The sequence below is a fragment of the Fusarium coffeatum genome (assembly GCF_003316985.1).
Source record: "Fusarium coffeatum strain FIESC_28 chromosome Unknown BRIP53273_contig_121, whole genome shotgun sequence".
NCBI classification, from domain to species: domain Eukaryota; kingdom Fungi; phylum Ascomycota; class Sordariomycetes; order Hypocreales; family Nectriaceae; genus Fusarium; species Fusarium coffeatum.
Genome location: NW_022157914.1, coordinates 25,913 through 37,391, shown reverse-complemented (window position 1 = coordinate 37,391; position 11,479 = coordinate 25,913). Strand labels below are relative to the sequence as shown.

Below are 11,479 nucleotides of genomic sequence, written 5' to 3'. Positions count from 1 at the left end.
TCCAATAGGAAGCATACAGTAGCAGCAGCAGGGAACAAGGTATATGCCACAGTCGGGAAGAGGTCCCTGGTATCCGTAGAGTAGGACGAAATAGAGCTGGGGTCTATTAGTGAGAGAAAGGAAGTGAATGTGTGAGTGTAAATGTGATAGGAGCCAACGGAACGGAACAGGAAACAAGAAACACGTACAAAGGGAACCATAACCCACGGACTTTGCCATGATATATCATCTTTCCTCCCTTCTATCCCTGTCCATTCTTTTTGTCTTCCTGTGTAAAGCACGTTCACTTATTATGATGCGAGCGAATACCGTTCACCCAAAATGTTCCGGGCTCTCACTCGCACTCTTTCTTCCCCCTTGTTTAAGCCCAGCCTCTTTTCCAACCCGCAACAATGCTACGTACGATATGCTCTGTCATCTGTGCTATGCAATGTCGGAATGTGGACTATGTCTGGTCTTGGTCTGGGGCTGGAATGCTTGGTGTAGGGACTGAAACAAAGACAATGTCGTCCATGAAATTGGCACAAGTCTATATGTAGTGCACGTGATGGGCAAACTGACATGTTCCCCCCCTTGTAACTAACCTGATACAGTATATGGACCAACAATTCTGGCTTAAGAGACGGCAGCTAAAATGAGATGGGATTTGGTGACGCAGGATTGCCGTGGGTGTGTCCTCCAACCCGCTCCGACAAATTCCTTGGCCTGTGTTAAAAGATCAAAGGGTCTGTCTTGTAGGAGGGGCCACTTTGTTGTTTAAGTCTAACTCTGAACCTGTCTATGATTAGCATAGCATGGCATTAGAGAATGAATGGACGGACAATACAAGGGAGGCTAGGCTTGCTCAAAGGGAGCTTAACTAAGGCAGGGATTTGCAAACGGCATTCTCGTAACGATAGAATCAATATGAGCCAGCCCGACGCCAAACCTCTGTAGTAGTATTCCGTGGTTCCCTATCAAGTACACAATAGCTAGAGGTCAGGTGTTTTCCCATGTACCAGTAGCCCCTTTAAAAATAGTAATTATGACACATCTTCCATCACACCCAGCGCCTTCTAGTTCCAAATTCAACTTCCTCCGACTTCGCAGTCGTCTCCATTTTACGAGAGGTATCCCTTTCCGGCCTCGGTGCCCAGAAGGGCGGCGCTTCGGCGAGCGTCAAGGAAGAGTTCCTCACACTCGGCAACATCCTGAACATCGATTTGCGAGCGGCCGTTGGCCTTGGCAAGAATGCTATTTCTTCAGTGTTAGTGATCATGTCTCGGATCAATTCAGCTCAGGCCTCAGGGTCTCCCCTTTCGCCACAATGACTTCGACTTACCTCGCAGGAGTTAGGAGCTGCAGACAATACCGCAGACTGATGCGGACACCGTGTTCCGAGATCTTGTCAATGGCAGCATCTGACACTGAGACGCCCTCGGTTGTCGATCGTATCCGTACAATACGCTTAATTTCGTCGGCCTCGTAGGGTGTTGTGGGGATGATGAGCATGCGTGTAAGAAAGTCGGCGGGGATTCCGTGGGCTGCGACAATGTCGTCGGTGCCTCTGATAGTGCACATTCCCCGGTTGGAGGCCAAGACCACGATGGGGGCAATTGGCGATTCGAGGGCTCTGTTCAGGTAAGTGAAGCACTCCACATCAAGCATGTGTGCCTATCAAGCATATCGATTAGCCATACAATCCCGTCTCATTACGGCAAGAGGTGGGAAGGGTTACCTCATCGATAAACAAAACACCAGGCACAAGTTCAGCCACACCCTGGTCGATGTACTTGCTGACCACTTTGTTGATCTCCCCTCGCAGTTTGTCCGTAATTTCCGTCATCTTGGGCTTCATCAACTGGCCCATCATACTCATAATATCCTGGCCGCCTTGAGGACGAGCATTGGCCACATCCAAGTCGTGCAGCGTGACATCCTGCACAATTTCCTTCTTCTTGTGTACCTCACCCTTGGGAATGGGTACATACTCCTCCGCCTCGAGATCGAATTCCGTAGCATAGGCGTCAGATCGTCCAACTCGTTTGCAGGCACCGGTGTTCGCTTCGATATAGATAACATCACCGACTGTAACTCTCTCCTTCTGAATCGCCTCGTAGATGCTGGGGTCCAGGCGAAGCTTCTTTTGTCCCTTTGCGCTCTTGAGTCCAATCAACAGTGTGCTGATGGTCTTGCCATAACCGCCTAGAGGGTTTTCAGCCTCTTCGGGTGTGAGTTCTGTGACCTCTCCTTCGTAAACCTCCTTCGTCTCTCGGACCTTGAGACCAATGGCTCTTCGGAAGTTCTCCATCAACATCTCGGTCTTCTTGACTTCGGTGGAGTAAATTTCGCTGCCGACGATGGGGCAGAATGGGATCTTGGTACCCAACTCTTGGCTGATGGCGAGCGCCAGAGCTGTCTTTCCAGTTCCAGGGCCTCCCGCAAGCAAAACACCTCGGCCAGCCATCTTCTGAGCTCGAATCAAGTCCACGACGACACCGCAGGACTAAATACAAATTGGTAAGCATTTGTTAGTGAAAATCGTGCCTTTCAGTCCTTACCTCTCGCGCGGCAGCTTGGCCAACGAATCCGGCGGCTTGCTTCTCTGCATATCCATCGGATTTCAGGCCCAAGCCCTTGATGTGTGTATGGGCAGCTGTACGGTTGTCTCGCTTGTTGCCCTTGACCTCGCTGATTTGGACCATGGTGGCGACGGGTGTCGAATCAATCGACAACTATGTATTGTAGTATCGGTTTTGTTGACGCGGCAATTCGACTCGGAGTGAGATGGTTTTGTTGTGGGGTGATTGAGTATGATGGTGATGGGAGATGTCGCGAAAGCTTCTAAATATTTGCGACTGAAGCTAAGCCAGTGAGCAGCTCTCATACCAGGCGCGAGAACGCGCTATGACAGTCACGTGTTAATTCCTAGTTATACACTTACCCTGTAGCCACTCTAAATTGCACTGGTGGCCATCATTCTGGCTCGAATGGTTTGCATTTTGAAATTAAGAGTATTCCAGTGAGTAACACATAAGTTCCCCATAAGTATGTGAACTTTTTCTTCTGTTCTTTTCGAGTTTGGGGTGCGTTGTGATGAATCGCAGTAGACCATGTAAGTGAGAGGGTTCACACCAGGCTCAACAATTGGCAAGCAAGCAGTGTATCAATACTAATAAAACTACAGGGGAGACAGTTATACGGCACTCGACATATCAAAGTACGATCCAGCTGGTGGCATTGTGATAAAAATTGATCCTAACGGGTTGGTACCACAGCATCCATGGGATGTCGAGGATGTTCAGCATGTGGGTTAGTTCTCATGATGAGTATGTCTATCCATGAGTGTTACTAGAGTATAAGATGTTGACTAACTAACTGGTTATTTTTGAAGTAAAACGGAGAGGGGCCAAGTTCCCAATTGTCTTCACACAAAAACAATCCAACTCAACTGTTTACCGGCTTAATTCAGTTGCCGGATTACTGTTATAAACTCTAGACTTTCAGATGTCAGTCAGGGTAGTTGTTAGCCTCCACGTAATCTGTCAGGAACGGGGCCACAGCTGTCGCCTCGACCCACTCTGCTACTTGAAGCTACCTCGTACAGGCCCAATCTGTAGTGTTTCAGAAGGTACCTGTCTGAACCTCTAATTGGCGGCGGGACACTTTTAGAGGCGTAACCTCCCAAATGACGCTTGACAATAGCGCACTTAGGCTGCGACAATGGTAATGCGCTGGTCTTGAAATAATCTGTCCCCTTATGAGCCAAGACACAAGCTACTATTCTGCAACAAACAAACACCAGCTGTACAAAAACCCACGAAGCATCGATCGTGTTTCGCCCATTTCTGAATATATCGACTGCACGAGTTCACCGAACGGACAACAGACTCGTGGACCCCTTTGCGACTTTGACCCTGAAATGCGACACAGATAAGAGACTCCATACCAAAGATCGATCGACAACGTTCAACGACATACGGATAAAAAAAATCGAGATATAATTCACATTCCCAGACTCGATAAGAAAGACGAAGGGGAGAAGCTCTAAAGAGAAGCAAATACGGCTATAAAGAAAATTGCATCTTTGTTACATCACCGCTGCAGCATGTCTGAGGAGCACTGCTAGCTGTCCATCTCCATACTTCACCACATCCACACACACACAACACCTGATCCGTACCTCCTCATCGCCAGGAGCGTAGCCAGGGATGCCGCCCTCACAACAATATCGACCTTCCGACCCACCCGATTCCCCCGCGAATGACTCCGACTCCGATCTTGATCTAGATATCCAGGAGCTCGACCCAATATCGACTAAACCTGCCCCAAGGGCTAACAACGAGCGTCCTTCGGCTGAGCCCGAGACTTCGCGGATAGCGCTGCGAAATCTGCGTATGGGTGGAGCACGGCGAGCTGGAAAGCGGAATCGGGGGTACGGTGACCTTGGTCGGGACAGAGATGGAAACGACGAGCACTCGCAATCATTACTAGGAGACCATAACAGCAGTACGCCTCGGTGGTCAGATGGAAGCGGCAATGAGGACGACCAGCCACTACTAGGAGGACAGCCCTCACAGGGCCGGAGATCCATGAACTCGGACAGAGTCTCTTCACGACTACGACTACCTAGTTTCATGTCGAGTTCTAAGAAGCCAGACCCAAATGACGCAGAGGACCGAGAAGAAGATGACCCATCCTCATCACGACATGTTGCTGTGGGCTCAACTCAGCCTGTACGCTTTCCGAACAACATTATCTCGAACGCCAAGTACACCGCCTTGACGTTTCTCCCAATCACTCTTTACAACGAATTCTCCTTTTTCTTTAATATGTACTTCCTTCTCGTGGCGCTGTCGCAGGCGATACCTGCCCTGAGAATTGGCTATCTGCTCACATACATTGCCCCGCTGGCATTTGTGCTTTGTATTACTATGGGAAAAGAGGCTTTCGACGATATTGCTCGACGACGAAGAGATACCGAAGCCAACTCGGAGGAATACAAGGTCATTGTGCTCCAGGATGCCGATTCAACGCAATCCCCGGTGCGACAGAGAAAATTGCTCAAGTCAGAGGTGTTGCAGAAGCATTCAAGGAAGAAGTCAAAGGGAGCACGGGAGAACCTCTCAGACATTTTAGAAGAGGAGAATGTTGAGGCACCACCTCCATCCTCGCGAGCTATCGAAGTTAGCCGCAAGTCTAAGGACTTGAAGGTTGGCGACGTTCTTAAACTTACAAAGGGTCAACGTGTACCGGCTGATGTCGTCATATTAAAATGCTTATCTTCCGAGGCTCCTGCACCTGCACCAATTCCTGAAGAACCCGCGGAAGAGGAATCTTTGCTGGCGTTCGATGGTGAGGAGCCACGAGGGAAAGGGAAACAGCCTGCGCAAGCGGCCCCAGAGCAAGAGGTGGAAAGCGGTCCAGGAGGTGAAACCTTCATCAGGACCGATCAACTGGATGGAGAGACGGATTGGAAGCTCAGACTTGCTTCCCCTCTTACACAGAATCTGCCAACTGAAGAGTTTGTCCGTCTTCGTGTTACTGGTGGAAAACCGGACAGAAAGGTCAACGAGTTTTTGGGTACGATCGAGTTAGTTGACTCCCGAACCGAAGCGTTGGCACATCATGCGACAGTAGGGGAGTCTGATGCAGCTCATACGGCTGCCCTTTCTATCGACAACACAGCATGGGCCAATACTGTCATCGCCTCACAAGCTACTACTCTAGCTGTCATTATGTACACTGGTCCTCAGACACGATCTGCTCTTTCCACAGCCCCTTCCCGTTCCAAGACTGGTTTGCTGGAGTATGAGATTAATTCATTGACCAAGATCCTGTGTGCGTTGACATTGGCTCTGTCGGTTATCCTGGTCGCACTTGAAGGTTTCGAGAATACCAAGAACAATGTTTGGTATGTCAAGATCATGCGCTTCTTGGTTCTGTTTTCTACCATTGTTCCCATCAGTCTTCGTGTCAACCTTGACATGGGCAAGAGCGCATATTCTTGGTTTATACAGCGTGACCCTGGTATGCCTGGCGCTGTTGTACGAACCAGTACTATTCCTGAAGATCTTGGCCGCATTGAATACCTGCTTAGCGACAAGACTGGCACGTTGACCCAAAATGAAATGGAGATGAAGAAGATCCACGTTGGAACAGTGTCCTACGCCAATGAGGCAATGGATGAAGTATCAACATATGTCAAGCAAGGGTTTTATGTTCCGCCATCGACAGATCGCGCTTCCCAGAACATGCTCATCACCCCTTCATCTACATATTCCAGCTCTACCAACACAGGAACAACACGTACAAGGCGAGAAATTGGCACTCGAGTTCGTGATGTCGTACTTGCTCTTGCTCTTTGTCACAACGTCACACCTACGGTTGATATCGAGGACGGCAAGGAGGTCACTGGATACCAAGCATCTTCGCCTGATGAGATTGCCATCGTCAAATGGACAGAATCTGTTGGTCTAAGGCTAGTGTACCGTGATCGCAAGAGTATGGTACTGGAATACACCAACAACAAGAGACCGGTAGTTCGCGTGCGAATTCTTGACGTGTTCCCTTTCACCTCTGAGGGCAAGCGTATGGGTATTATCGTCCACTTCCACGAGGACGTCAGCGTTAAGAATCCAAGCCTGTCGAGTGGCGAAATTTGGTTCTTCCAGAAAGGTGCTGACACAGTCATGAGCACCATTGTTGCAGCAAACGATTGGCTTGATGAAGAGACAGCCAACATGGCACGCGAAGGACTGCGTACGCTTGTTGTTGGTCGAAAGAAGCTCTCATATGACCAGTACAAAGAGTTCTCTGCTCGATACCAGTCGGCATCGCTTTCCATCAGTGGGCGTGATGCTGGCATGCAGCGTGTGGTCTCTCACTACCTTGAAAACGACCTAGAACTTATCGGTGTTACTGGTGTAGAGGACAAGCTTCAGAAAGACGTCAAACCCTCTCTTGAGCTACTCCGCAACGCTGGTATCAAGATTTGGATGTTGACTGGTGACAAGGTAGAGACTGCCAGATGTGTAGCGGTCAGCTCCAAGCTTGTGGCTCGTGGTCAATACATCTATACGGTTTCGAAGCTCAAGAAGAAGGATAACGCCCAAGAACATCTTGACTTTCTCCGAAGCAAGACGGATGCTTGTCTCCTTGTTGATGGTGAGAGCTTGGCGCTCTTGCTGACGCACTTCCGCCTTGAGTTCATCTCTATTGCTGTCCAACTGCCTACTGTTGTTGCTTGCCGTTGCTCACCGAACCAAAAGGCTGAGGTTGCTAAGCTCATCCGGGAGTACACCAAGAAGCGCGTGTGCTGTATTGGTGACGGCGGCAACGATGTCTCTATGATTCAAGCTGCCGATGTTGGTGTTGGTATTGTTGGAAAAGAAGGTCGACAGGCCAGTTTGGCTGCCGACTTCTCGATCGAGCAATTCTGTCACCTGGTCAAGCTCTTGGTCTGGCATGGTCGTAACAGCTACAAACGAAGCGCTAAGCTCGCACAGTTTGTTATTCACCGTGGTCTAATCATTGCCGTGTGCCAGACTATGTATAGTATTGCTATCAAGTTTGAGCCAGAGGGCTTATACAAGGTGAGTTCCATTTTCTACGCCGTTCTGTTCATATGACTGACTTTTTAGGATTGGCTTCTTGTCGGCTATGCTACCGTTTATACTGCAGCACCTGTTCTGTCACTTGTGCTCGATAAAGACGTTGACGAAAACCTTGCCAACCTTTATCCTGAGCTTTACAAGGAACTCACAACTGGACGATCTCTCTCATACAGAACTTTCTTTGTCTGGGTATTAGTATCAATTTACCAAGGCGGCATGATCCAGGGCTTGTCACAAATCTTCACCGAAGTCGACGGCCCTAAGATGGTTGCTGTCAGTTATACCGTCCTTGTTCTCAACGAACTTCTTATGGTGGCTATTGAGATCACCACGTGGCACCCCATTATGATCATCAGTATCATCGGCACTTTCCTTATGTACATCGGTTCCATACCGTTCTTGGGCGGATACTTTGACCTCGAATTCTTGATAACTTGGTAAGTTGTCCCTTTTCTGTGCTATCTGCTCCTTACTTACACCACATAGGGGATTTGTTTGGCGTGTACTGACGATCGGCGCTATTTCTCTGATCCCACCGTACGCGGGCAAGTTGATTAGGAGAACAATGAAGCCTCCGTCGTATAGGAAGGTTCAGAATCATTAAATAGTCATGTCATGGGCGTGGAGTTTTGTGCTGGCGTTGGATGATCAACTAGACGGCACCATTGTTACTACTAGTATTACAGGTTTTATTTGTACTATCCATAGATGATGTCTATACCTCTTTACGAATGCTTCAAACTTTTTACAAAATATTATACATGTCTTTTGTTCCAGTGGCTCACATCTTGAGAACCAACCAGTCTCTAGCCAAAGCAGGATTTTGCCTTTGCAAGCGACCAGCTACTCCTGCGAGTGGACCTTGTGTCTGCTGTCCGCCTAGCCAAATCTTGGGTCCGGCATAATGCTCGATGAAGCCATCTGGGCCAGAGACAATAAACAAGTTCTTCCCAGGCGTGGTGCCCTCGGAGGGTTTGCAGACACATCCAGGTCCCTCTGGTAGAGCGAATTCAGAGGCGTGAACATGCATCGCCTGGTCATGGAATCGACAGCCTGCATTGAACGAAGCTACCGCCCCAGGCGATGTTGTAACAGTGTTGTTGATGTCCTTATCCTGGAAACGAGTTCCCTCCTCATCAACAACGACCTGGATCCTCAAACGATCACCGTAGGTCATCTTGAGGTCTTGCAAACGCTTGGTCACCGGGCTAGGGTTGTTGACCTCAGTGCCCAGTCCAGTCGGCTTTTTCTCCTGCCAGAACTTCCATGATGATTGCTGTGGAGGGGCGCTGTTCTGCATCTCCTCTCGTTTTCTCACCGCCCAAAGCAAGTCAACACTGGACTTCTCATTCGCTTCCAGCACGGCCTTTGCTGCTTGAATACCAGGCACGACACCCGTCCCACCAGCCAGGAAGACAAGACGGGAGTGTTCGCCTAATCGCTCAGCGAGCTCAAAGCCTACATGAGGACCGCGTAGAAAGACATCCTCACCAACCCTTCTTCGTCCTAGATAATTCGACATTTCTCCATCGCCAACAGTGCGTATATAGAAGCGCAGCGCACCATCTGTGGGATTCTCAGTAGATAGCGGTGGAAGAGGCGTATAGTGCCGTGAGATCTGCACTTCGGGCTGCTTGAACTCCACAGACCAGAGAGGGTTCTTCCATTTATTATCTGAAGGGTTGAGATAAGGCAAAGAAGGATTTGGTGTACGTGGCACAGCTGTGATGACGAATGAAGTTGGTGAGATTGCCTCTCTGGCTGTAATGGCGTAGGGAACAAAGCTTATGTCGTTGAGAGTATCTGGTCGAGAAGGTGGCGTAAGGAGATAGTATCCACCGCTGACGAGAACGATTCCAACGACTATCAAAGAGGGAAATATGCGCGCTTGGAGAGGTGCGGAAAGGTCTGGTTTGTGAGAGGCATGTCGTTGGGCTGATGAGATTGATAGGGTTGGTGATGATGTTTTGAGAGTCCTGGTTTTTGAAGTTGACAGTCGACTCGTTAAATGGCCATTCTGAGTGAGAACTCTTTGGTTTTGATTCACGGTCCTCAATGACCTTGAGAATATCCTTGTTGTAGGTCTCATCATGTTGATTATTGGTGGCCGAGTGCTCAATTTAATCTTAGAGACTTTTTGCGCTATCACGAAGTCCAAATGCCCAGATTTCGATGATATAGCGTCGATGTGAATCAAGATAAGAATATGTATCCAGGAAGGTTGGCTATTCCTTGTGGTCGACTTATCGCCGAATAACAAAATGGCTTTTTGAGATTCATGTTACAAAAAGTCAAGATGAAATTCCCACCAGGGTCACGTGGGTCCCTGAATCGCCTCGATGAATAGACATCGTCATTGATGAAAACAACTCCCGAATCAAGGCTCTTAGAATCTTGTATATAGTTCTAAATAGATGTAATGAAGTATGCAGAACTCTGTGTTGGTAATGTAAATCGTGGATTTCTAATACCAGGGTATCTATCACCATCTATCTATCTATACTAACACCATTTACTCTTACATTCTCAACATCTTTCTCTGAGCATCAATTCCCCCTCTAAATATATCCGCAACCACATGTCCCTTCAAAACAGTCTCCTTCACAATCCCCTCCACATTCTTAGGATCGACCCTCCCATACCATATCCCATGACCAGCCAAAGGATGCGGCTCACTGCCCATCTTCATGTCTGGAGGCAGATAGATAATAACATTGCCGGCAAACTTATGTCCTCCAATATGACTGATTAATCCGATTCTGGCTGATGGCTTGGTCTCGCCGGTTTCGCCTTGTATTCTCTCTGTGTCGTTGAGATTGACTTGCACGGGTCCTTGTAGAACATCAAACCCTTCTTTCTCCAGTTTGTCCTCGAACTCGGTCGCTAGAACAGGCGCCATGATACCACATCGCGCATCACGACCTGTGTGTCCGCATATAAGTACCAGAACATCTCGGACATCCTGGACTCCTGGCAAAAGCCCCTGGTAACCCTCCTTGCGCGTTAAACGGTCTCGATGTATGGGCGAGAGACCATCATGCATGGAGTGAAGCTTCTCGGGTAGTAGGAATCCCTTGGCTAGAGCTTCTACACTGTCGAATGACACCCGTGGAAGAAACGGAATGTATTTGAAGCTTGGCAGTAAGTATGCAGACGTTGTCTGGACTTGAGGGCGAGGTGAAGTAGAGCTTGGAAATGAAGAGTTGAGAACAGAAACATTATGGAATGGCTAGATGGGTTAGCAAAATAGTTCATGCAAAGCGCATAGAAGATACACACATCGCTGTAAGTTCCACCCCGACCAAATAACTCTTTCAAATCCGCAGCGAGACAATCACCGCCATTATCATCTTCTATCCTCGACGGCCAGTCTGCATTTCCCGTACACACGAGCACATGCTCTGCATACCCAGCGATTGTACCTTTGAGAGGTCCCTCACGATCTAGAGGCAAGTCCTCAGGCATCTTCGGGGCTTCAGCACACCCGCATGTTGGCTCTGGACATGTCGGAACAGTGTTGAATGGTGGAGGAGGTGGAGGTCGTTTTTGTCTTGTGCCCTGGGCGTATGATCTTCGTGGTATGAGAGATAACCTGGAGATACATTGCCGTGTGAGGTTTATTGACGGTCGAAGAGACATTATAGAGATTCCACAGACTGGGGCTGTACTTGTCTATACTGTGAGTGAGAAGCCGTTGTGAAATTCGTGTTAAAATAGTAAGTGAAGAATAGACCGAATACCGAGGCCGGGGTTTTGAGATGTATATACATCATCGGTTTTTCGGAGACAAGAAATATATAAATCCCCCACTTTCCGGAAGACTCGGCCCCCCACGTTTCAACGACTCAGAGATTCACACGTTAGTAGGTATAATGGTTTGACTA

General features: G+C 48.6%; 3 protein-coding genes across 3 annotated transcripts; 1 reads left to right on the top strand and 2 right to left on the bottom strand.

Moving 5' to 3' along the window:
* Window positions 1-1,100: 1,100 nt before the first annotated feature.
* FIESC28_05592 (uncharacterized protein) lies at window positions 1,101-2,684 on the bottom strand (the record flags this gene model as incomplete). The annotated part of the gene is made up of 4 exons (XM_031159737.1): window positions 1,101-1,233; window positions 1,322-1,653; window positions 1,718-2,485; window positions 2,541-2,684. 4 exons carry the CDS (start codon window positions 2,682-2,684, stop codon window positions 1,101-1,103), a joined length of 1,377 nt encoding a protein of 458 aa, XP_031016189.1.
* A 1,506-nt stretch (window positions 2,685-4,190) lies between these two features.
* On the top strand, window positions 4,191-8,199 carry FIESC28_05591 (uncharacterized protein; the record flags this gene model as incomplete). Its single annotated transcript, XM_031159736.1, has 3 exons — window positions 4,191-7,574; window positions 7,623-8,032; window positions 8,082-8,199. 3 exons carry the CDS (start codon window positions 4,191-4,193, stop codon window positions 8,197-8,199), a joined length of 3,912 nt encoding a protein of 1,303 aa, XP_031016188.1.
* A 177-nt stretch (window positions 8,200-8,376) lies between these two features.
* On the bottom strand, window positions 8,377-11,234 carry FIESC28_05590 (uncharacterized protein; the record flags this gene model as incomplete). The annotated part of the gene is made up of 3 exons (XM_031159735.1): window positions 8,377-9,571; window positions 10,118-10,824; window positions 10,875-11,234. 3 exons carry the CDS (start codon window positions 11,232-11,234, stop codon window positions 8,377-8,379), a joined length of 2,262 nt encoding a protein of 753 aa, XP_031016187.1.
* Window positions 11,235-11,479: the final 245 nt, after the last annotated feature.